The sequence below is a fragment of the Manis javanica genome, chromosome 14 (assembly GCF_040802235.1).
Source record: "Manis javanica isolate MJ-LG chromosome 14, MJ_LKY, whole genome shotgun sequence".
In the NCBI taxonomy this organism is placed as follows: domain Eukaryota; kingdom Metazoa; phylum Chordata; class Mammalia; order Pholidota; family Manidae; genus Manis; species Manis javanica.
Window position 1 is genome coordinate 49,799,266 of NC_133169.1, and position 26,902 is coordinate 49,826,167.

Below are 26,902 nucleotides of genomic sequence, written 5' to 3' on the forward strand. Positions count from 1 at the left end.
CTCACAACAGTTATTAAACAAAAATGTGAGAAATAAAACTATGTAAACTTCTAGACGACATCAAAGGAGAAAGTGTTTGTGATTTTGGACAAAAAGGTCTTCTTACATGTGACTCCAGAAGCACTGTCCCTAAAAGAAAATCATGCTAGACTTCATCAAAAGTGAAACACCTTTGTTATTCATAAGACACTGTTAAGAAAAGCTGCAAACTGGGAGAAAATATTTCAAAATCATCTATGTGTTACATTACTTGAATCCAGAAACACAGAGAGCTCCTATAAATCAACAGGAAGATGAACGACCTGATTTTACAGTAAGCAAAGGATTTAGTGATTAGACATTTTATTTATCATTAGAAAAATGCAGCCAGCCAAAATGAGAATATTTCACACCTGCTAAAATGACTATAATGAAAAGTCAGGCAATACCAAGTTTTGTTGATGAGTGGGTACAGTGGAACCTCGTGCATTGGTGGCAGAAATGTGAAATGGTACAGCCAGTTTGGAGAATGGTTTGGCAGTTTCTTAGAAGGTTAAACATAAATTTCCTACATGCCATAGCACTCCTGCTCCTAGGAATCTACCCAAGAGAAAGGAAAACATGGAATGTCCCCACAAAGACTTGTACATGAATGTTCATAGAGTTATTTAAAATAGCCAAAAAAGTGAAACGACTCAAATATCCATCACCTGGTAAATGGAAAAACAAAACGGGGCCTGTCCATACAGCGGGATACAGGTCAACAACTAAATGGAATTAACTACTGATGTGCATCGCAACATGGGTAAGCCTCAAGAGCATTACACTAGATGAGCAACCAGATACTAAAGTCTGCCCAGCATGTGATCCATCTCTGTATGAAATGTCTAGGAAAGTCAAGCTGCTGGGCACAAAAAGCAGAGTAGTGGGTGTGTAGGCTGGGGCATGGGTGTGAAGATAACTGCAAATGGGCATGAGAGTACTATCTGAGGGAAATGGAAATACACTAAACTTGGACTGTGTTGTTTGTTGCACACCCCAGAAACTTACTAACATCATTGAACTGCACGCTTACAAAAGACCAACTTCATGGCATGTAAATTACACCTCATTAAAAAGTGTAGTGCAGGGTGAATGTTGAACAGCTGTGTTGTATATTTGAAACCATCATAAGGTTGTATATTAATAAAAAAATAAAAAGCTGTAAAAAATGTAATGCAGACTAAGGTTCAGAAGCAAAATGGAAATCAGATTCTTACCTGAGAGTTTCGTTGCGGTTGTTCACCCTTATGTATTCTTACTTTGAGAGTCTTGGAGCAGGTATTCATGAGATGATCTCTGACTTGTGTTCACATTTTAAGTGTTCAGGGTAGAGTTTAAAGGTAGAATGGTATTAAAATGTGAGCAAGAAAAATGTACAAAACAGATAGGCTTTTAATGAGTAGAGACATGCTGAGTGCCTTCATGTGTGAGATTGAAAGATTAACTATAAAGACATGACCCAAACATTGAGGTTGTATATTTAGGAAATCTTTATCTATAAACTGATCTAGTTTGGTGTGTTTTATTTCATCCAAAAAATTATGTAAGTAAGTAATCAGAAGCATGGGTGGATTGTTAACAAAAGCAATGGGAGTAAATCCATTCACTGAAAAGATTTCTGAAATATGATTTTACTTTTATTTTCTATATTACAGGAAGATTAAAATGCCATTTTGCTTGTTTATCTGTGGGTTATCTGCAGACAAGCTCATTTTGGGGTGTGAAAGGATTCTTGATTATTTCTTGATATGAGAGCTTTTGCCCTGTCTTCAAGCCCCAAGGCTATATTGCTCATTGTCTCCTGTTTTCCAAACAGAATATATTCTTGCTTTTAGTCTGTTCTCTATGGTGGTGTCTCCTGTTAACATACTTGTCACCTCAGAAAAACAGCCCCAGGAGAGTTTGTCTAATTTACAGATTCCTGTCTGTTTCATAGTTATCCCAGCCTCCTTTATTTTCTCCATCTTTCAAAATCATTTTTAAGGGTGTGGCCTGACATTCTCAATCATTTTTTTAGTTATAAAAACAAAATTACATTTATGTCAGTGATAAACACCTCTAAAATAGTGAAAAGGGTCTGGCATTTACAGTCCCAACATTGGAATTTGAATCCAGACCCAGTTAATTACTTGGGAGTCTGGGTGAGTAAGTCTTTACTCCGGTGTCCTCATAAAACAGCAGGAGCTTCTGCCTGGTGCACCTGACAGGACAAGGGTGAACTCACTTATGTAGTCAATTTAATAAATTATACAGTTGCTATTAATTTATCTTTGTGTCTGGAATGCACAGTACCTCTTACCTGATTATGAAATCAATTTACTTATTTAATTTTGAGACAGGACTTAATTTTTTATATTTCTAAGTATACTTTTTCTGTTCTTCACTCTTCTGGTCATTCTTCCATATGACTTAATTGTTCCATTTGTATTTAGTATAAAATAGTTAATCGACAGGTATTAAATTACATTGCTGAATGCCGAGCATTCTGTGATAGACACTGTAGGGGTCTACAGGGTCTTTAAGGGACCTTTACTCCAGGAGGGTCCTAGGTGTGCATGACATAACCGGCACTCACTGAGTGCTGACTGAACTCGCTGGCTCAGTGAGCAGCCTCACTATTACCGTGAAAATGCTGGAAGGGACTTATTAGAAGATTTACTAGAGGAGACTTTCGATGTGCTGGGCCCTAAATGGTGGTCAGGGTTTGACCAGAGAAGCTTTCTCAGCAGAGGAACCACATGAATGAAAATCTTCCCTGGCAGGAAGGGTTTCTGAGGGTGGATGGCAGAAGGTGAGGCTGGGCAGGTTGGCTGCCCGCAACAGGATTTGGATTCTAAATGCTAATTCATTGACAGATAGGTTTTGAGCTCCCGTTAGGTCCCCAGAGGTAAACAAGATGCACAAGACACCTGCTTCCACGGGGTTGTAATCAAGCAGGGAAGATAAGCATTGAGTCAGTAGTTATAGTGCTGATTCATCTTATGAAGAAGACTCAAGTCTAAGGAGTCAGAGAGGGCTGCCCTGAGGAGATGAAGTTTGAGCAGGAGTTCACAGTTGAGAAGAGCTTCTAGGCAGAAGAATCCTCCTGGGTGGAGGCTCTGAGGTGGGAAAAAGCAGAGTGAAAGTGGTTTTAGGTACTGGGGGAAAAACTAGTTTGACTGACCATGCGGTGGTGGACGGGGTATTAAACTCAAAAGGCCTCTGTCTTCAAAGCGGAAGTGCACCCCAGGCAAGGACTAGTCATTAGTGACAGAGGCTCTGAGAGACAGGTGCACACCTGGGCAGTGAGGCTGATGCCGCCCAACAGGGATGCCTCCTCATTCCCCACGGTGCCAGAGTCTGCAGCTGTGGAAGGACACACCGGCCGCAACTGCGAGCCTAGCAGCTGTGCAGCTCTACTCTGTTTTAAGCACCTTGGGTAGTTCTGGCTCCTCTGCCATCGAAATAGAGGCTTTGGAAACCCAGCAGGAAGCATCAGGTAGGGGCTGTGGGAACGTAGGCAAGAGGTAGTGGCAAAGCACGTCCCACAGAGTGGATCCCCAGGGCCATGAGGAGTGGAAGCAGGAAGGCCCTGGGAACCAGGTGCCCTGGTAGACACCGTTTTTAATGGAGTCCGAGTTAAGAGGCGGGGGCAGCAGTTATGGAAAGACCCCTTTTCAGTCCAGTGGCACGACCTGCTCGCCCCTGAAAATGCATGAGCACGCAGGCTCAGCACGGCGGCCTCACAAGCCTGCCACAGTGCCCATCTTCACCCCCTAGCTTTCTCTGACGTTTTCCAACTTCCCCATGTCTCAGCTTCCTGCTCTTCCAGTTCTTACCCAGAGAAAATCTCCGTGCGCTGAAAAGAGCTTGCTTCCCTAGCCCCTCAATGTGCAGCTCTCTCCCTGCAGAGCCCTTTCTGTCCAATAGGGCAGCGTGTCCATGAGGACCCCTGCCTCAGAACCACTGGGGGCTCCCCAACCCTTAACTCACAACCTCAGGAGTGGGCCCAAAGATCCATGTCTCAGCCCCACCCTGCTCGCGGGCCAGTTCTGTCCACCCTTAGTATCAGTAAGGAAACCTTGGGTGAGCCTCTGGGCTGTGCATTGTAATGTAAACTCAGGAACAGGGTGGGAGAGAAGGCACACCTGGAGGGCACCTGAGTGAGTATGCTGCAAAAGCCCAATCTTCAACACCCCTTGCACCTCTTGACAGTTCGTCCTGTCCCGTTGTGTCATCATTGTGTGCTTGATTGGTAGAAAGGATGGGACTGTTGAGTTCACATTCAAGTTTGGTTCTTGTCTTTCCTTCTCCGCAGTGCTCAGCAAATGCCTTGAGCAAAAGAGGCATGTGCCGCATTGAAATGATTTCATTAAGGTGTACAGTTTTGGTAATCATTTGCTTCATGTAAGGATGTAGTTTATAACTGATCTTTAAATTCCACATTAAGTATAAGTATGCTGTTTTCTGGCCTTGCCCACGGCGTTTGAGGAGCTGGCTCCTGTTCTAATGAATGCCCTTCATCTGGTGACTGAAGGACATCTTCCCCAGTGCAGCACCTGTGACATCATTAACAGGAAAGACCGCTCAATGTGTGGTTTTATTTGTTACCTCCAGTTAGCAGAGTGAGTTGTTCGTAATGGAGTTAACGGATATGTGGCAGCATAAAAGGAAAGTTATGGGCTCTTGGATAGTTTAAAATTATGCACATTTGTCTGAAAGTTAAGGATTTTCCTGGTTTTTAAAAATGTATATGGACTTTGCTATTACTGTTTAAGTCTGAAGTTGTCTCAAATCACTGTCAAATTGGAAATGTCTTTCATAGTTTTATTTGTATATCTGTAAGAATCTGTGTGCATTCTTTCTGTTATTAACAGGACGATGACATAATTCAGATAAACATGTAACCAAATAATGTTGCTTTTCGATCCTTGTATCAGTCAGCAGTATGGAGTGCTGCTTCTTGTTCCTTCTGCAGCTTGAACAGAATTAATTAAATGACTTCATTTCTTTCCATCGTATTCTCTTTAAAAAAACCTTATGTAGCTCTGTTTATTACCTAGCAATAAACAGAAAAATATCACACTTTGTAAAATATAGAAAATTCACTTGGAGTATTAAAAAAAATCAAACTTTATGAAAACAAGTAAAAACAAATCACAAGCACATCGCAAACTGCCTTTAAATGTCCATGATTTGAGCTACTTAATGTAAATCTATTACCTTTATTCTAAAAATCCAAGAAAATGAGTAATAGTGATACTGTTGTTTTATTGTTTAATGTTTATAGGTTCTAATTGAATTTGAATTTAATTTCCTCAGAAAAGATGGAACCCTCAGTTTAAATGTCCTGCCCTGGCAGGAAATGAGTTTAAGTTGTATCTGTCTTTTTGCCTGAGTTTGCAAATACTTCTTATGTATCTTCCATGTGATCCATACACCTTTTTAAAAATTCATAGTTATAAAAAAAATCTAAAACTGAAACATTTAGGCAATAGCTATTAAAAAATAAAAATAGCTTTTAAAAAATAACTGCTGATGATTCCATTTAAAAACTTTCATAAGCTCTAAATATTTCCTTCATTTCTCAGAATCTTAAGTGGAAATGAGAGCCTCTCCACCTGCCAGCTGCTTGAGAGGATTTATGTGCTAGCCTTCCTGTCTGGCGCAGGCACAGCAGGCTCTGTGTCCTGTGTAGGCTGCTTGAACTTGTCATTTGATTCGCCGTTGTGTCTTTCATGTGCCTTTCATGTGCCTACTTTTTTGCCTCCCAGCAGCAGAAGAGGAAGAAGCTAAAATACATTAAGGATCCGCATAAACTTAGAGCACTGGCTGAGAGATTGTGTCCCTAGGTTACAGGATGGAAGACAGCTTTTATATGATAGTTGTTCACATGATGATGACCTGGATTCACAGTCGCAGGAGCCGAGTCAGTCACACAGCGGTGGGCTGTTAAGCGGTGGTATGGCCAGGCTGACCGCATGCCTTCGGGGCCTGGTGAGGATCCTTACGCCTTGATTGATGCCTTATGGTGCTCCTCAGTTCAGGGCTTTCACAGGGTGTGAGTTGAGAAGTATTTTAGGGCAAGATAACTCTTTGCTATGCAGGACTTGATGAATCACTGTGATGTTGACCTTGACCACCTGGCTGTTTGTTGGGGTTTGTAAGGCTTCTCCCCTGGAAAGTTGTGTTTTTCTCTCAGGGATCTGATACTCTTTGAAGGAGGTCACGCACACTGATCCCTACATATGCATATCTGTAAGTGTCGCAGTATGTAACCATCTGTCTGTATTAAGCTAAGAGCAAGTTCATACCGTGTCTCCAACTCGAATCCCTGACCAAATGGGTCAACTTCTAGCCTCCTCCCCTTGCTTACCTGTAAACTCCCACTCCAGCAGTGAGAACCTGGCTCCCACCAGCACCATCCATTTTCTTAACTGTTTAATTCACTGAGCTTTCCCACTTAGAGGTTCTCAAACCTAGGTAACTGATGTGAAGGCTTGTAGAGCACTGGTGCTTGGTGTGGAGGCTCGTGCATCCCTCTCAGCAGAAGCCTTGCCTGGGCGGATGTCTAGCTCAGTACTTAACCTTTCTTCACTCATTAAAAACTTCTTCTGTCCAAAACTTCTAAGAAAACGTAAGTATCTCAACTTGAAAATAACACAAAACTAGATGAATCTTGGAACATACATAACAACCAAAAGAAGTATTCATTAAGTCAATTCAACCTGTACATGGGTTCGGAAAATCAGTAACAAGGGGCTATGGAGACCTGGCTTAGGGATGGTTCAGGTCATTCCTAGGCAGACTCCTAGAACCCTTCAGCCATGAGCCCAGCACACACCAGCATGTGCCGTGGCTGCTGACAGCACTGAAAGCTTGTGCTGTACCCCTGTGAATATACTATTCAGATGTAGGGAGATGTTTGTCTTGTAGTACATATGCGTCCTGGTATTTACACCACCAGTAAGTGAAAGGCAGTTTATTTATTCAGTAGTGCTTCTCCAGGGAAGGAACCAAGAGCCATAACTGGGCATTTAGGAGTCAAGATTTTAGTTATAAGGAAGACCTTTCTATACTTAGAACTACCCATGGATAGAAGTAGATGCCTCAAAAGTGTGTCATTTATGGGGCTTCTGTATTATGTTGAAGGGGACCCCTAAGAACCCTTAACCAGAAGATTCTGTGCCTCTGCTGATGGCCCTCCTCATCACCTTTCAGCTGCTCACATGGTGGAAGAAGCTGTCCATGCAGGCGTTTGCTCCTCTCATCCTTTCTCTTTATGACAGGTGGAAGAAACACCCTGAGAGATATGTGGTGGGTGCACACAGTCAGGGGTGGATTTGTGAGAAGAGCGGAACCCTGTGTGGAGCCTGAGCATTGGGCCCTAGCTGGGCCTGTGTGGGACGGAAGCACTTGCCCAGGAATAAGGGGCGAGGCTCTCAGCAGACCTTTCCTGTCTGAGGAGGGACTGCAGCCGCGCATTGCCAGCAGTTACTGAGTGACTGTGGAGTCTCAGTGGCTCACACATTGAGCTCCCGAATGTCAGCCTTGTGGCGGTGATTCAGGTGAGAGCTTCAGCTCAGGACAATTTAGAACCCCAGCGTTGTGAACCTTTGTGGGCACCGACTGGACATAGTGGTGCTGGTGATTTTCCGGGTTGGCACAGCTGCTTTCAAACTCATACAGTTTCTCTACAACAGAACTTCACCTCATTCTCATGCTCCACACCCCATGTCCCTCCATGTCAAAGACATTCAGTTCCCACATTTATCAGAGGTCTTGACTCCTGGCTTACCCACGCATGGCCCTCCTGTCGTCACAATCACGGAGAGTGACACGTACCCTAAGATCCCATCCACAGGCACTTGGACCCTCTGCTTCTCCAGGAGCCTGTTCCCATGGTCGCTCCCCTGGGCCTCCTCATCTCTCGGATTTGTTCCACCTCTTGAGTCTCAACTCCAGTGTCCTATTCTCTTACCACTGCTGCTTCCCTTTCTCGCCTCCTGTCTTTGGTTTTGTTGAGACTTCCAGCTCCTTGAACCCTGTCTCCATTTCTCCCAGTTGTCCTCCTCTGGTTTTACCCCTCCATTTGACATGAACCACACAAGCTGCTGGTTCAGTCACTCTGACCAGCAGTTCCATGTGGTCAGTAGGGCATGTCTGCCATCGCATGACCGTCAGTTACCCTCAGGCCCACCGGCCCCCCAGTGCCTTGAATGCCAGGTTAAGGAGTTTGGACTTTATTTAGCTGACAGAAAGGACACATCAAAGGCTTTGAATAGAGTGACATGACAAATATATGTTTTCGATAAACCACGGACAAGACTCAGCAGGGAGTCTAATTGGTGTGACCTGTCATCTGCTTCTCAGAATTATTGCTGTATTCATTTCATAAAAGAAAATAGCATATCTTTTATTTTTCCCTTGATTCTTTAAGGGGTTAGTGAAGAAAAGAATGAGCACTAGTTTTGAAGAAGTCAAGAGGGTAGTCATTCGAGGAGAACTCAGATGAAGTCATTGGAAGCAAGAGTGAAGCGGAGGCCTGGAACCGGAGTGAGCAGACTCACCGAGGCCAGGTCGGCCGGCTGGGGCTCCTGACAGGGCCCCAGGGAGTCCCCCCGCACTGCACCCACCCTCCCTCAGCAGGAGCTGTTCTAGAGCTTTATAGCTGTTCTAACCTCCTTCCCTTCAAGTGTCTGGTGTTCTGCTTTGCATGTAAATAGGCATTGAATTCTGTAGGAATCACTCTCAAGCCATCTATAGTGACCTACCAGAAGGCATGGAAGTTCATTATGGACCCATATTGTGGGAATACTGCATCCCCCCAAACTCATTTTTATGGGAAGTTTCCTAAGTGATCCAGCAGCTTTAAAATTCCTTAACACTTTCAAAATTGATTAGAACTTAACAGACAAATTCATCTGCTAAGAAATAAAACCTCTGCAAAATGGGATTTGCACAGGGATGCTGTTTTCTTTAAAAATATAGTAAGCTTTTAGTAGAAAAGCTCACAGTTAAGGCATCTCTCTCTACCGTGCCCTAGTGCCTCTGACAGCTCGTCTTCTGCTGCCTTCCTGGACCTGTCTTTCTAGGGTTAACGCATCAGCTGTCCAGCAGAACTGGGCTTGCCCTGAGAGTCCCTGGGCGGGAGGATTGCCAGTGCTTCCCAATGGGTGTGTGTGGTTGGGGGTGTCCCTGAGCTGTGCCTGAATCCTCATGGAAGCCAGGAGATCACATTGGTCAGCAGGTACCCGAGTGGTGGGGAGGGATTGGAGAGAGAATAGGAGTTCCAGAGTGCTGGCAGGGGGACTTTGGGGTTTCCTCCCAAGACTGCCTTCCTGTACTTTCTATGACTAATATTAACACAGGTAAGATTTGCTCAGTAAGCAGTAGCATTTCCTGAGTATCTGCCATGGGGCCTGCAGGTAACAGCTTATTTCTTGAAAGAAGAAATGAAGCACCAAGAGATGGAGGACAGTGCTGGGATTTGGACCTAGACATTCCGGCTCCAGAGCCCAAAGGGGATTAATTGTTAGGTTCCATATGTTGGCCCCTGAAAAATATTTTAGTCAGGATAATAGCAGCATTACCATATTTTTCCACTTGTCTTTTTTTCCCCACTAAAAAATAGAATTGCTGGGGGGTGGCGAGACCCATTTTTACAGAAAAATTGCAGTTCTGTTTTTTTTTTTATCTTTTCCAAGAGTTTATTTAATGCTTACAAAAAATACAATTATATGATCAAGTACTTTAAGAATTCTCAAGGTATGAACAAGAGTTGTAATTTTTTTTTTTTGAGAGGGCCTCTCTCATATTTATTGATCAAATGGTTGTTAACAGTAAAATTCTGTATAGGGGAGTCAATGCTCAATGCACAATCATTAATCCATCTCAAGCCTAATTGTTGTCAGTCTCCAATCTTCTGAAGCGTAACGAACAAGTTCTTACATGGTGAACAAATTCTTACATAGTGAGTAAGTTCTTCCGTGGTGAACAGTACAAGGGCAGTCATCACAGAAACTTTCGGTTTTGATCACGCATTATGAACTATAAACAATCAGGTCAAATATGAATATTTATTTGATTTTTATACTTGATTTATATGTGGATCCCACATTTCTCCCTTTATCATTATTATTATTTCTTTTTTAATAAAATGCTGAAGTGGTAGGTAGATGCAAGATAAAGGTAGAAAACATAGTTTAGTGTTGTAAGAGAGCAGATGTAGATGATCAGGTGTGTGCCTGTAGTCTATGTGTTAATCCAAGCTAGACAAGGGCAATAAAACATCCACAGATGCAGAAGATTTCTCTCAAAACAGGGGGCTTGAGGTTCTAAGCCTCACCTCTGTTGATCCCCAATTTCTCACCTGATGGCCCCCTGCGACTGTGCCTGTCTTAGGTTGTTCCTCCCTTGAGGAATCTTACCCGTCTCTGGCTTGCAGTTCTGTTTTTTTAATGGGAAAAAAAGATACGTAGGAAAAATATTAATGCTTCTGATTACAAAGCCACCTAACAAAATATAGAACAAATAATAGCATTTTGCAAACACTATGGTAGTAACTGATTCAGGCCAGCATGAGTGGTGCCCGGAGCACTGAACAAAAGTTTTTTGGGGACTGGGCATTCTGAAAGCACCACCTGCAGATTGCTTGTTAATTAAAACGAGGAAAGGAGATAACCAGACATGCCAAGGGACAGAGTTTGCTGCTGTCTCCAGTAGAGGGAAAACCCGACACGTGCTTTCTGAGATGTGGCACATGGACAGCATTTCCTGTGTAGCATCCTCACCAAAAATGTCTTTGGAGATCAGATTGTGAGCAAACAGACAAATCTTGAAGGACATTGTTCGAACAGATGGCTTGAGCTCAGCAAAAAGTTTTAATGTCACCAACAACCGAAAGTGACTGCTTTAGATCAGAGGAGACAACAGAACACGGTGTTCACAGGCCTGTTTGGGTCCTGCGCACTGAACTGGACCGTTCTGAACGTCGTCATAAGAGCCAGGCAGAGGGATTGGAATATGGACCATATGTTACAGGAACTGCATTGTATCAGAGGTCAAGCTCTTGAGTGTGATAAATGAATTGAGTCCCTGTTCTTAGGAGGTAATGCTGAAGTATTTAAGGAAGCAATGTCATGTTTACAGCTTACTCTCAATTGGTTCAGCAAAAATAAATATAGAAAAGGTAAGAAAGGTGGAAAAGGTAAAAGGCTACCAGTTAACAAACCCAAACAGAAAGCGTATGCATGTTCGTATGGTATAGAAATTGTTTGTAGGTTTGAAAATTCTTAGAATAAAAGGAGAAAGAATAGAATTGTTCATTAAAGTAGCCACAATGAAGCAGTGAAAGCAAAGATTCACAAAGAATAACAGTGGAGGAGGTTTTCAAGAACAGAGGTGAAAACAAGGATCATGACTCATTATTTACGTAATCGCCATCCCTGGGAAATCAGTCCTGGTTGGCGGGTATATTGACATAAATACATGGGACTCTGAGGCCATATCCATGATTTATCTATGCTTGCCAAGGGCTTAGGGTGTGGGACTGGTGGTGGGGCTGCCAAATATTTGTCAGCTCTCCTTGAGTGTTTACATCAGTATAGTCTCATTTGTCCTTAACTCTTACCTGATCTAACCCTGGTTTTATCCTGAGACTTACATTTTCTCTGGGTGCAAAGCTGGACCATGGCTTCTCATGTCTTAAAAAGTTATATTGGAGAGATACTTAAATCAGGGTCTGTTGCCCAGATAAGCTTTAGGGGTGGGGAATGAGGAGGTCCCTGGACCTCTCCTGAAATGGGGATGGAGCGTGGCGTTTTCTTCTAGGAAGCTCCCCCATCATCAGATTAACTAAGTGATTTATGTCCTGACATGGTTAAGAACCTAGCCCTTCTGCTGGGTGTGACCTGCTGTAATTGTTCTCCATTCTGCCTGACCAGCAGCACCTCTGTCTGTTTCCTGTCCCTCTTCTGGCTCCTTTGTACTCCCAAGACTGTCTGTGTTTAGTTTCTATCTCTAGACCCTTTAAGCTTCTCCTTCACCCTTTGAGGGTAGATGCCGTTTTCATGTAATCAAGAGCAGGTATAAGGAAAAATCACTCCTTTGTTGTGTCTCCTTTACTCCTTGCACAGAACACTTTCAGACACTTCTGTTCACCAAATGTGTGTGGGTTTTCCCTACATCAAGAAGTTCTCAGCAATACCAGCTGGGTGTCCTGTTAACTCAGTTCAATTCTGACACTGTGTGGAGAGAGCCTCAGATCCCCCAAGTTAAGGGCCCAGTCCCACAAGACTCATCTGACCCCTTCAGAATCTGATTGCAATCCCAGATTGTCACCTGTGCTTCTGACCAACCAGCTATAAATCGAGGTTCCCATTATCCCTTCCTTGGCTTTGAAACTGTTAGAATGACTCACAAAGCTCAAGGAAACACTTGCATTATAAATATTTTTATTTATGTTAAGTGTTTATTATGAAGGAGGATCTGCTAAAGGATACAGGTGAACAGCCAGATGAAGAGGTTCATAGGGCAAAGAATGCGGGTTGTTACCTTCCTGGTGCCCTCCATGGTGACCAGCCCGGAAGATCTCTGGACCACACGCTACTGGGATTTTTATGGAGGCTTTGCTGCGTAGGCATGAGCAGTCATTAACTCAGTCTGCAGTCCCTGCCTGGGCCCCCAGAGGATGGCGGTGTGGCAGGAAGTTCCAAGCTTCTCATCATGGCCTGGTCTTCCTGGTGATCAGTCCCTGTCCAGGAGCTCACCACGAGTCACCTCATTAAAACCAAAGGCACTCCTCTTACCCTGAAATTCCAAAGGCTTTAGGAGCTGTATGTTAGGAACCAAGGGCACAGACCAAATACCAGACTAAAGATGCTCCTAGTGCACTTCTCACTTACGAAATCACAAGGGTTTTAGGAGCTTTGTTCCAGGAACCAGGGGCAGAGACCAACATTTACATTTTCTTTTATTTCACAGCAGGTGATTTTCCACGACGTTTGGAAGATGAATGTGATCATAGTATGTGCTCAATAAACACCATTAAACGGATGGTTGATGTAATTAAGTGCTTCTTTTCCCAGACAGCTTTGCAGTTGATACGAGGCAGTGCACATGTAGTGTCTCTGAATGAATGACCATTGCGTGATTGGTTCCCCTGGCCACTGTGCAGCTCTCCCTGCTCCTTTTCCAGCTTGAGTCTTCAAGAGGGAGCCTCCGAACTGCTTTCTAAAATCATGTGTACCTGGTGTGATTATAAAGCAATGAGACTGATTGTCATGTGTCATTTGTGGGATCCGTCTCAGTTACTTTATAGCCATACCTGGTATCTCATTCCACAGCTCCTTACCTGTTGAACAACATTTCTAAAGCACAAACCTAAGGTTTCTGAATGGGAATTTAAAATGACTTAGCATGATTATATGATCTTCTCTAACTTGCTGATCAGAACTCTTATCTCAGAAAGATGACTAGATGTTAACTGTTGCTTTAATTTTGCAGTTTTCTTTTTGTTTGGGGGTTTTTAAATCAGTATTCTGATAAACTGCCATTCTGACAAAGTGGCTGGCACAATTTTGAATAAGGTAATACAAAATAACATGTTCCACTGGGTTGAATTTGTTATGAAATCCTTGTAAGTACTGAATTTCTTTTCTGTTGCATGTGGTCTTTTGACTGCAGATGATGTAAGGATAGTCTTTTTAGCTAAATATTGTAAATTAAAAACATAAACCAAACATTTAGTATCATTCCACTGAAAAAGCCTTTAAAAAGGCAAGTTTTGAGGGGTTTGCTCATTTTGTTTTGGTGGTTTACATTTATACATGCACAATCCTTATTCAGATATGAAGTAGTGGTTATAATTTGCTCTTTTTTCTCAAAATGAAATGTTCTGCTTCCTCTGATCCCCAGAGTCTTACAGTCTCCTTGAAGAAGGCACATGATAAAGTTGCATATTGCAACTTTATCACTGCGTCAGCACTGACAGCTAGTTATCTGTTAGAAAGGATTCCCTTTTTCCTTGAAGTGGGAAAGTATTTCCTCTGTGGAGGAGGAAAGAGACAGCAAATAAATGCTTAAGGAGAGTCACTTGCCTTTTCTGGGTGACTGCTTCTGTAAGTTACGTGGGCGGGAGAACTAGATAACCCTGAGAGCAACTTGAGAACATCCTTAGGGTTACTGTCAGTGGACTGTGGCTGTGGTGGGACCTTTGGGCAGCTGAGAATCTGGAAGTATTTTGATGCCAAGCTAGTCAAGAGTGTTGAAGCTTGGACGTGTTTCAATGAGGGTTTGGTTTCCAGAAGGGTTCTGGTAAACCAGAAAGGAACCTTCTTCCAGTCATGTCTAGACACAGGACCAGAGTTAGTTCTAATTGTTAATAACAGATGCCACCATTTGGCATTTCACTGTTGGGACTCTGTTACTGGGTTTGTGTCCCAAGTCAGTGAAATTATAAAACTGCACACCCTGTACTGCTTTCTATTCCTTGGGCTAGTTCTACACACAGTAGGTGCTCCATAAACATTGCTAAGAATGACTAATGCAAAAAGTACTAGTTGTTGTACTGTAAATAACAGTGCTTTTCTCTTAAGGAGTTGAGACTTTCTAAAGAGCATTTAAAGGTGGAAAATGTTTTGTAGTGAGAAACTGCCATGATTTTATTGGATTTCTATTGCTGTATAAGATCATGTTTGTACTCTCTTGTCACATTTGGCTGATTTAATAATCTGTTCTTTAATTATAGTTGTAAGACAAGTTAATATGGCTCTAAACACTGTATTCATGTTATGCTTTCAGTCTGTTTTAAGTCGTAAGTACTACACAACAAATTCCTGTTCCCACTTGGTGCCAACTTTCGTTTCCGTTGAAAAGCTGAATTTGCAAACCCTGGTCATTAGCAAAAATTGTAGCAGTTTTTCTAAGTAGCATTTTTACCTATTAATTTTAAATGTCACTTGAGTATATATATTTATTTTACATTACAGGCACTGGAGATATTATTGCTGTCATGATTACAGAATTGAGGGGTAAGGATATTTTGAGTTACCTGGAGAAAAACATCTCTGTACAAATGACAATAGCTGTTGGAACTCGAATGCCACCAAAGAACTTCAGCAGAGGCTCTCTAGTCTTCGTGTCAATATCCTTTATTGTCTTGATGATTATTTCTTCAGCTTGGCTCATATTCTACTTCATTCAGAAGATCAGGTATACACATGCACGCGACAGGAACCAGGTGAGCTGTGCTCTGTAGTAATTGATGCTTACCAGCCATAATTCATAGATGTCTGTTGTGGTCATACATAATAGAAGTATTTTTTCTTCAAAAAAATTTTAACCCTCAGTCATTTTAACATGTTGAAAACATCTACGCAAGTATTTTAAGGAAATCTTAAATACCTAAGTGGGTAAATCATTTCATTTATAGTGATCACTTGGAATATTCTAAGTAGGTGGTCAGCTTAATATTATAACATGATTAGCTAATTCTAGTAATTTGAAGAAATATCACAAAGTTGCATTTTTTAAGCCAGCAGTATTGGTTGTCAGTGGTGAGGGAGGGGAGCTGGGCAGATTAAAGAGGGAGATTTCACTAGACACTCCTTTTTCTGTGTGAATTTTTTTCCAATGTGAATTTTGAACTATGTATTATCTATTCAGAAAAAAATAATTAAAAATAAATTACCTGTCCTATCCAAGCATAGCCATGGAGTGATAGTGAGGTGGAGAAGGACCAGTGGAAGAGATATGTCTAGATAGTCATCCTAGAAATTCCATGACCAGCACAGCCAAAATGTTCAGTGGGTTTTGGGCAAATGAATGAAGACACAGGAAGGAGAATATATGCTGGCTGTGCAGTGGAGAGCCTGCAGATGGGGAGTCTGTTGCTTCGTTGTTGGTGTGCAGTAGACAAAATATCCACCCTGGGCCTGGGGTCAAGATGTTAGATTGCAGGCCCAGCCCTAGGCTTTTCTCATAGGAAACGAAGGGGCGAACTGTTTGGAAAGTGGTTTGAAGCCAATTTTTATATAATGCCATTTCCTCCTTAAACAGAGGATGTCCAGCTCCCCCAGGGGGGAGTTGAAATTTTCATCTTTCCTCATTCTAATGAAAGGAGCACAGACTTTGGTATAGAACAGACCTGAGGTCACATCCCAGCCTTAACACAAATTTGCCAGAGTCCCGCTTAGACAGTGTACTTAGCTTCTCAACTTATTTCTTCATCTGAAAATCACTATAAAATACCTGAAAACTAATTTATTGACCATTTCTGTGCTGGGCTCTATACAGTATCCTCCAGACTTAAAAAATTTTTTATTATAATTTTTGTTATTTATAATTTCAGACTTATACAAGTTACAAGAATAGTATAAAGTATTCTCTTAACCAGATTCCCCAGCTGTTAACATTTTGTCATGCTTCCTTTCCTATGTGTATATACTTTTTTTAACCATTTGAGAGTAAGTTTGAGATGTGAAGACTCTGTACCCTTAAATACCTCATTGTGTTTTTTTCTAAAAGCAAGAACATTCTCTTAAACAACCATAGCATGATTACCGAAATCAGGAAATTAACGTCAATACAATACCATTATGTAATCTAAAGACCTTCTAAGTTGTGTGAAATTGTCTTATTAAGTCCATATAGTAAAGAAAACCCTGGTTTAATCCGATTAGATTGCTTGTTATAATTCAATTGTCATGTCTTTCTTAATCTGCTTCATGACACTGACATTTATGAAGAGTACAGGCCAGTTGTTGTATATTTGAGTTTGTCTAATGGCTGATGTTCCTTCATGATTAGATCCAGCTTATATGCATTTTTGTTGGGAATACCAGTCATTTACATTTGTTAAACTTTTTATTTTGAGGTAATTGTAGATTCACATGCATTTGTAAGAAATAATAGAAAGAGATCCCATATACCCTTCATGCATTTCCCCCAGGGTAAAATCTTGCATAACTATAGTAAAGATCATAACCAGCATATCAGTATTGATCTAACATGCTGATCTTACTCAGATTCCTCAAATTTAACTTGTACTCGTGTGTGTGTAATTTCAGACAACCACCACCACAGTCAAGATGCAGAACAGTTCACTCATAAGGACCCTTCTGCTACTCTTCTATACCACAACCACTCCCTCCTACTCCGCCTTACTAACCTCTGACTACCACTAGCCTATTCCCCTCTATAGTTCCATCATTTCAAGAATGCTGTGTAAATGGAATCATATAGTACTCAACCTCTAGAGTTTGGATATCTTCACCTAAAATAAATTCCTTGAGATCTTCCAAGTTGTGTGTATCAATAGTTTATTCCTTTTTCTTGCAGAGCAGTATTCTGTGGCTTGGTTATACCACCCTTCAGTTAACCAGTTTGTTTATAGTTTGTAGCTGTCTTAAATAAAGTGACTAAATATTTGTGTATAGGTTTTTGTGTTAACATGAGTTTCGTTAACTGGGATAATTGTTTTGAGAGTGTGAATTCTGGGTTATTATGGTAAGCACATTTGTAAGAAACTGCTGTACATTTTCCCCAAGTGGCTGTACTCTTTTACATACCCACTAGAAATGTATCTCTGATCCAGCTCCTCTGCATCCTTGACGGCATTTGGTGTTGTCACTGTTTTTTAACTTAGCCATTCTCATAGGTGTGCAGTAACATCTCTTTCGTGGTGTTAACATGCATTGCTGTACTGGCTACTGATGTTGAATGACTTTTCTCGCGCTTATTTACCACCTGTGTATCCTCTTCAGTAAAATGTCTGTTCGTGTCTCACCTATTTTCTACCTGAACTGATTGTCTTTTTACTGTTGAGTTTTGAGCATTCTTGATACATTATAGATACAAGTTCTTCACCACAATTGCAATTTGCAAATGTTTTCTCACAGTTTGTGTCTTGTCTTTTCAAACTTTTAACAGATCTTTTGAATAGCAGAAACTTTTTATTTTGATAAGGTTTAATTTATCAGTTTTCCTTCTGTGAATCAAGCTTTTGCTGTCAAGTCTAAAACTCTTTGCCTAGCCCTCTGCCTGGATTCCAAAGATTGTTTTTCTTCCTAAAAATTTTGTGGCTTTACAGTAAGTCCATGATCCATTTTGAATTAATTTTCATATATAAAATGTGAGGTTTAGGTTTAGGTTCATTTTTTGCTTGTGTGTGTCTAGTATTGCACCTTTGTCAAAACTCAGTTGGGCCTTTTCTGGGTATTTTTATTCTATCCACCAATCTATGTGTCTATCCCTCTGTCCATACTATCATGATTACTATGTAACTCCCACTTTATATTTTTCAAGGTTGTTTTATCTATTTTAGGCCCCAGAGATTTTCCATATAAATTGTAGAGTAAGCTTGTCTGTATCTCTGTAAAAAAACACACACAAAACTTTGCTGGGATTTTGATATGAACACATTATACCAGTAGATGTTTTGGGGGAAAATTGATGTATTTACTATGTTGAATCTTCCAGTTCATGAACTTTGTATGTTTTTCCATTTATTTAGGTTTTTTAAATTTTTTCATCGGCATTTTATAGTTTTCAGCATACAGAACCTGTACATGTTTTAGGTTTAAACCTGAGTATTCCATTTTCTTTGAAATGGCTATAAATGATAACATAAAGGTAAATGGACTGCAGATATGTTTTTAATTTCAAGTTCTACATGTTCATTGTTAATATATCAAAATGAGTTTTGTGTGTGTGTTGATTTTGTATTCTGCAGCCTTGATAAATGCACTTATTACTTTCGGTGGCTCAGCATTTTCTACATAGACAATCATGTTATCTGCAAATAGGGACCATTTTATTTCTTCCTTTCCAATCTCTGTGCCTTATTTCTTTTTTTTTTGCCTTATTGCAGTGGCTAGAACTTCCAGTACTATGTTTAGTAACAGTGGTGAGAGTGGGCATCCTTGCCTGTGCCCAGTTTTACAGGAAAAGATTCAGTCTTCCTTAAGTGTGTTGTTAGCTGTCATGTTTTCTAGATGTTTTTCACCAAGTTGAGGAAGTTTCTCTCTATTCCTAGTTAACTGAGAGTTATTATCACAAATGGGTATTGGATTTTATTAAATGTTTTTATGCATCAATTGATAGGATCATAAGATTTTTTTTGTTTTATTCTTTAGCCTGTTGACATGTTGGATTGCATTTGTTGGTTTTGGAATACTGAACCAGAGTTGGCTAGCTAGACTAAACCACACTTGGTCTACTTGGTCTAGCCTTGCATACCTGTAGTAAATCACACTTGCTCATGGTGTGTATTTTTTTGTGCATTGCTGGATTCAGTCAGCTAATACTTTGTTGCAGATTTTTGAATCTAAGTTTGTGAGAGGTACTAGTCCATGGTTCAGGGGAAGGGAGTTGTAAAAGTTTGATTTCTTCCATTGTTAAAAGACTATTCAGGTTGTCTATTTCATCTTTGTTGAATTTTGGAAATGTGTGGGTTTTGAGGAATTGGCCCATGTTTTAGATGTTGTCAAAGTTAAGAGCATAAAGCTGTTCCTTTGCTCTCCTTTTAATGGCCACCATGTCTGTAGTTCATTCCTGATGTTAGTGATTTGTATCTTTTTGTCAGTCTTGCTAGAAATTTTGTGATTCTCATTTTATTTAGAAGAACCAGCTTTTTTTTTCATTTCAGTTTTAAAGATAGGAGCTTAGATTATGTTTGAAACCTTTTCTTTTTTTAATGTAAATTCTCCTCAGTACTACTTTAGCTGTGCCCTACATACCTTGATATCCTGTATTTTCATTTTCATTGCGTTTTATGTAATTTTTTCTCTGGAGGCTTCCTCTTTAACGTGTGTATTCAAAACTATGTTGTTTAGTTTCCAGTTGTTTGGAGATTTTACTTTTATCTTAGTATTACTGATTTATAGTTTGATTTCATGGTGATCATAGAAATATGCTATGATTTCAGTTTTGTATGATTTCATGAATTACTCAGGTTTGTTTTATGACCCAGTGCATGATCATCTTGGTGAATGTCTCAGGGGTGCTTCAGGAAAACGTGTGTTCCTCTGTTGGTGAAGTGTTCCTAGATATCATTTAGGTCAGTGTGCTGAGCTTGCTTCTGAGAGGAGGTGGATGGAAGGATCACCTTCCCACTGGGCATCGCTGAAATCGTTGAGAGGAGGGTTGCAGTTTTTCTGTTGCATTTGGCTGGAGTACGGCAGGTGTAGGCCATTCTTCTTGTACTTGCGCTGGGAGAGCAGGTTGACTTGTTGGCTGGTTGGTCTGCTCCTGTTGGCAGCTCTGGATTGGAGGCTGCTGAGGCACGTTGTCTGGAGCATATAAGAGACCATGAGGAGGCCCAGGGAGCTTGCCACCTCATCGTCCTCAAGTGACCAGGTCCCTGGGCGGCCCACTCTGCTTTCCAGCTTTCAGGGCTCCCTGCTCTTCCTGCTGTTCAGTGTCCAGGGGTTTTTAGGGGTAAGGTGGACCTGGGGACCTGGCCCTATATTACGGCAGAACTGAAAGTCCTCAGACTGTCACATGGGATAATTGACTTGCACGTAGGTGATTGAAGCAATAAAGGAACATGAGGTGAAAATGTTAACTGATTTAAAAATATGCCACCTTTGTAGAAAAAATGGTCATATGTACATTTACGAAATCAAATTTACTGCCTTGAAACAGAATGTACCAATTTTATGAGATTTTTGGCAAAGTGAATAGATGTGAAATTAAGTTCTGATGAAATGGAGGGATATAGTCAGACCAGCACTAACGAAGTGACAGCATTTGTATGTTTATCATCAGTAGCTGGCAAGAAATTCTAGTGATATGTGAAGAAAACAGCTCAAGTTCTTTAGCTTCTCGAAGAAAATAGTACAGCATTAAGTGTTGTCAACAGTACTGTTAAGTGAAATCCACAGTGGTGTGGATTTCATTTTTAAATTTAAATTCTTAATACATGAACGTGATTTTTAAAAATAAATAATACCGCAAGGCTTAGTTCTTGCCAGTTTCTTCCTGCTCTGATTCTTGTTTCTCAGACATAAGTCACCTCTTTGAACTCTTATCTGTCCCTTCTGTTACTGACTTCATCTAAGTAGCAGGCTGTACTTCTTTATAAAAATCAAGATTTTAAAAAATATCTTGCCATTATGAAATACTAAAAGTGAAATGATCAAGAGTCGCCCTGAAATGAAATGGTGTTCTTGACAAGAAAACCCTGTAACAGCGGTGAATATAGCGCATCCCGATGACTTTGGAAGAAAGCAAATGGTTTGTCCCAGGAGCCTGCTATTTGATGGCAGGGCTTTAATTAGCACCCAGCATGGGGCCTGTGTGTGAGGAAGCAGTCCGCACAGCCACCATCTGGCGCAGGCGGCAAATGGGAGCTTGCTCCCCAGCGCTGCTTTGCGGCTGACTGCTCCATGGCCTCCTCTCCAGATGCTGCTGTGGCGAAAAGTAATGTTCTGACCTTTTTCCCTCCTTCCGTCTTTCTTAAGGTTGAGAAACACTTGATGAAATTTTTATGTGGCTTAAAAAGCTTAGCTTATTAAAGTTTAATAAGAAGGTGGCAGCTACTCAACTGGTTGAAATCTTGGCTATTTTAAAAGAGCTAGAACTATTAGCAAAGGACAAACACTGAGCTTAAGGAGAGACTCGTTTTCTCCCACAAACTCGTTGTGAAGCAGTTCCTTCTGCAGAGTATGCTACCAAAGAGAGCCCTATATTGTAAATAACTTCCTAAGCACAGTGCAATGTACATACCTGGGGCCATTTTACATGAGAAATGAGAATCTCATGTTTTGGCTTTTTAGTTTACTGCTAAGTGTCTGTGGTTTGCTCTTCCTGAGAAACTGTTAGAATGCATCTAAATTCAGTGTGTAAGCACAAATAGCCCAGATGATGGCTGATGGTAAACTTAGCTGTCACCTGCTAGTTGTTCCACACAGGAAGATAGCTGTTTGGTGTGTTCACAGTGAAAGGATGCCTGAAGCTTTCCTGAGAAATGTAAACTTCTTCACAATTATATAGTTAGCATTCACCTTTGGTCCCAAAGCCATCAAGTTTGATTCCCAAAACAGAACAATGAAATTGTTATTTTGCTGTTGAGGAATAGGGCAGATATAAAAAATTTTACAACCAAATAGACTGAGTTCAGAGTATCTTACCAAAATTCCCTAGGAAGATGCATGCAGTCTCTGACATATTTAAAACTTGTCAGAGCTCCTTGCTAAAACGTGTATGGTATGCGGTATCCTTGGGCTTCATAAATGCCTAGAGGTTACAGCAGTGAACTCTGCTTTTGTTGCCCGTTTTTGTTAGAGAACACTCTTGCACGTGAGTGCAGGAACACTGAATGTTCTTCAGAGGATGGCCAGCACTGTGTGTATAGATGGTGAATCTTTGAAAACTTGTGGGTTCCAGAGTTTTTTCCTTGCATGCTGGGGGGAAGTTAGTGTGCATATTGTCGAGACCATTCCCATAGGAAAAGATTATGTAGTCTACAAAAGCAGACTCCTTCTGTCATTGTTGGATGGTAGAGTGAATTTTTGTTATTACATTTACTAGGGATGAACAGTTCCAGAAGAACTGGAAAAGGAAAATAGATGTTTGAGCTGAGAATGTATTATTACACTAGTTTTTTTAAATATACTACAAATACTCTGTCTACTTTTCATGTCCTGCTGATATGATGAGTTTACATAAAGAAATACCACATTCTATAGAGAGAGAGACTTTTTTATATGGCTTTTAAATGTTACACATCAAGAGCATAAGATTCTGCTTTTCTAGCACAAAATGGGCTCTTGAAATTTTATTGTTGTTAACAACCATTTGATCAATAAATATGAGAGATACCCTCTCAAAAAAAAATATGATGTAATATAAATTATATATGGAATTAAAATTTTTCTAGTAGTCTCATTAAAAAAGTAAAAAGAAACAAGTGAAATTAATTTTAATACTGCATTTTATTTAATCCAGTATATCCAAAATAGTATCATTTCAACATATAATCAGAATAAAAATTACTAATGAGCTGTTTTGCAAAAAAAAAAAAAAAATGGGCTCTTGAAATCAGAGTATTTCTACAGCATTCATTTCTACCTCCTTGAAACTAGCTTAGAGCCTGGCGTGTCACACTGACTCCATAAGTGCTCTAATGAAGTAAAGAATGAGCTTACATTCTATTGCAATAGAACAGTGACGTTTGAGCTGAATTTTAAACGAATACTTCACCAGGCAGAGAGTCAGGCAAAGGGATCATTTTCCACAGAGCCATGGAGAAAGAGAATAAGAGGCAGGAAGGATGAATGGCCTCAGGAGCAGTGGGGAGGAGACCTGAGACTGAGCAGGACTGGTTTACTGACGCCAGAAGACGAAGGCTCACATCCCATGCTGGAGAGTGTGGGCTTTATTCTCTAACCAGTGAGGAGTCCTCAAAGGTTTCTCAGCAGTGGAATGTTGTAAGGTTTTTTTCTGATGGATGAGGCTTAGGGGGAAAGATGCTCTTAAAGAGGCAAATATGGAGGAGCAAAGAAATGTTAACAAAGCAAGGCTATGTTGAGAGCTGGGGGAGGGTCAGGCACAGGCAGATGGTTACCTTGGAAATGCACAGGGGACACTTTGGAGGCCAAAAGGGACGAAGGCCGTTGTGATGAAAGCCTGAGTGAAAGAGGCTGCAGAGAGGGTAGTTCAGCTGGGGGAGACGACAGCTGTGGCCCCTGGCTTCCACCACGGAGTAGAAGACAGGCTCTGTTCTGATGCCAACCTGGTGGATGTCCATGAGAGAGTTCTGACATCCGTGAAGAGAAACTCGAGACGAGCTTCGTCAGAGTGACCTGTCCTCAACAGCCTGTGAACCGTCAGCTTTGAACAAATCATTCCCGCTAGATTAAGCCATAGGAATTGTCTTAAATTGTTTTCTACCAATATAAAGGTTTCGGACACTGCATCCAAATATAGCACAGTGTTCACAGTGGTATTTATGGCATCTTTAACCAAGCAAAATAAAATCACCTGGCCCCTGCGAGCGGTATCCTGTTGTATCCTATGATGTGGGAAGTCTTAAGCATTGATAATGGAAATGAACTCAGCTGGAGAGGCGGGAGACCACAGGTTCTCGGCCAGCACTTCCATGAACTGGAGACAGCTCTCCTCAGCTCTCTCTGGGCTTGGGTTTCCTCCTTCACAGAATGATATAGGCCTGTGGTTTTATCCCATTCTGACGTTCTGCGTGTGGCCAGGTAGAAACCTGAGTGGTGTCACCACCCGATAAGTGGGGCTCAGTCAGAAGTGCAGTGAACATGGCTGAGTGAGGGAAGTATGTGAGAGATGCTTTGGGAACTGGAGGGTTAGTTTATGCCTAGTTTAGGGAGTCTCAAACTTGAGTATGCAAAAAAATCGTGTGGGGAGACTTCTTTTATTTTGGTAGGGAGGGGGACACTTTTAAAAACTGCAAATTCCCAAGATACTCCCTACTCTGATCTGATTCGGGAAGTCTGGACAGGATCTACCTACCAGCCTTCAATCTGAGCAAGTCACTTAATCTCTCTGCCTCAATCTCCTTTTCTGTAGAATGGGAATAATGTAGTTCCTTTCTCATAAAATGATTGTGAGGATTATGTGAGCTATTGCATGTGAAAATCCTAACAACAGTACTGAGCACATGGTATGTACTGTGTAAATCTTACTTACTGTAAGTGTCATAATTTTTTGTATTAATATTAAACACTCAAGGTAGAGTTAAAGCATTTGCCCCACAGACTACTTTGAAAAAAAAGTGACCTTAATAAAAAATCTACACAAAAGGAATTTGTGCTGCATCTTAGATGTCTGACAGTCAGCAGGATGCAAATCATAATGTAACACCAAGAGGAAAAAACTGTGACTTTTAGACAGATTCCGGTAAAAGACCAAAGTCATAGCTGAGGTATACCTATCACAAAGCAATAGGAAATGTTGAAGGGGAAATTTAAAACTCAAAGGATGACCCAGAAGAGGCAGTAACACAGAAGCCAAGTCCAAGGAAAACTGTTACAGTGAAGATACTTGGCATTTGTAATCACACACACAGAAAATATGGGTGGTGGTTTTCAGTTTGCCACAGTAGGCTTTGAAAGTTCACAAATGGAAGATGAAGGTGTGATAGGTCACGTCTTCATGGGCGATCTCTCATTGGATCCCCGACTTGAGTGCATTTAAGCTTGTGGAGGGCACCTGTCCTCTTCCTGCTACTCCCTAATCTGGTGGGATGCCTGTCCCACAGCCAGTCACCTGGCTGGCAGGCCAGTACACCATCCGGGACTCCCCTCTTGTCTCCTGCCCCATGGCAGTCAGTGTACCGCCTGAATCTTTCTGGGCTTGGTCCTCTCCTCTTTGTTACCTTGCCTAATTCAGGCCTTTCTTGTTTCTCAAGTACCAGCCCACCAGGTTTTGCTGCCTCCAGTCTTCTCTGTGCCACATATGTTCCTCTCAGGAGGCCACATCTGAATCCTCCAAATCTCAGATCTCGTCATGGAACTCTGTTTAGAATTCTTCACAATCCCCATTCGAGCAAGATGGAAGCAGTGGGGTTTTTGGGTTTTTTTTGTTTTTTAATGTCCGCAAATGACTTGAGAAAATAAATACAGAGAGCAGCAGGGACAGCAGAGGAACACCCACAGGCAGTATCTGCAGTGCCAGTGAGCAGCAGGACCTCTTCCAGGAAGGCCCAGGAAAGGAGCAGCCAGGCCACACTAGCAGGTGAGACCTGCACTGTAGCCCCAAGGAGTGTAGCTGGGAAGGAAGGCAGTGCTGCTGGCCCTAAGAATCAGAAACAGAGAAAGCGGAAACCTTAGCAGACAGACCGGAGGACACCTGATAAAACAGAGGTGGCACCACAGACTCCAATTTGTAAACAACTGGAAAAGTCCTTGGAAACCCAGTAAGGAGCTTCAGGGAGCACAGAGGGTGGTGGGCCAGCCTCAGCCCTTGAGGTGGTGGTGACACCCTCGAGCGCACAAACACTTGGCCTGAACAGCGTCTTAGCAGGTAAGTGTGTAGACATTTCAACCAGTCGGGACAAAACCAAGCTGCCTGTGCTCCACTGTACTATTCAATACCATGCTGGAGGTACCCACCCGAGCAGCTGGGTAAGAGGAAGCGCTAGGGAGTGTAAGGCTTGGGCAAGCATCTCTGTTTCCAGCTGATGGGAAGGAACATTCGTCTGGAAATCCCCAAAGAATAGAACAGCTGCTATGGATAGGGGAAATATTTATAAAGAAGCACGATATGAAATCAATGTACAGAAAGAATTTAAAGACATTATGGGAGGGAAGGCACAATTTACAACTGGATTGTTGCAGGAGAGGATGGTGGATGGATCAATTTAGGTATGAACATAATAAAGACTGTGTAAAACTTATATGAGAACTACAAAACATTCCAGAAAGATATAGGAACATACTTCACCAACAGAAAAGTCACATCTTGTTACTATTAAGTATAAACATTCAATATAATCAAGATGTCAGTTCTTCCTAAGTTAATTTATAAGTTTAACTTGATCCCAATAAAATTACCTTCAGATATTTTTCTGGGGTTAGATAAGGTAATTATAAAATGCATATAGAAGAATAAGTAATTAAGCATAAGCAGAGCCAGTGGGCTGCCTTATTTGGGAAGGAGAGCTGAGAGTCCAAGGAGAGCAAGGTGGCCTGCACTCGCGGCATGCAGGGCAGAGAAGAGAGAAGTGCACAGAGAAGCCCCGAGGTCTGTACAGGGTCCAGCCACCTTGAGTAGTGAGCAGAGTGGGTATGAGGAATCCCCAGGGCTGGGGGAAAGCTGTCCAAAAGGACTGGCAGGAACAGTAACAGTACCCAGCAAACAGTACCTGTTCCCAGATTGACTGCCAGCCTGAACACCCCTGTGTTCATAGGGTAGAGTACTCTGCACG

General features: G+C 41.5%; 1 protein-coding gene across 4 annotated transcripts in view; it reads left to right on the forward strand.

The window, feature by feature from the left end:
• Window positions 1–26,902, forward strand: part of RNF130 (ring finger protein 130) — a 131,964-nt gene that overhangs the window by 35,628 nt on the left and 69,434 nt on the right. For all 4 annotated transcript variants that reach the window (XR_012125105.1, XM_037002134.2, XM_037002133.2 and 1 more), the window contains exon 3: window positions 14,991–15,241. Coding sequence is in view for 3 of the 4 variants with exons in the window: in XM_037002134.2 (XP_036858029.1) it covers window positions 14,991–15,241 (251 nt within the window). In the remaining variant the exon portion in view is untranslated. The remainder of the gene's footprint in view (window positions 1–14,990; window positions 15,242–26,902) is intronic.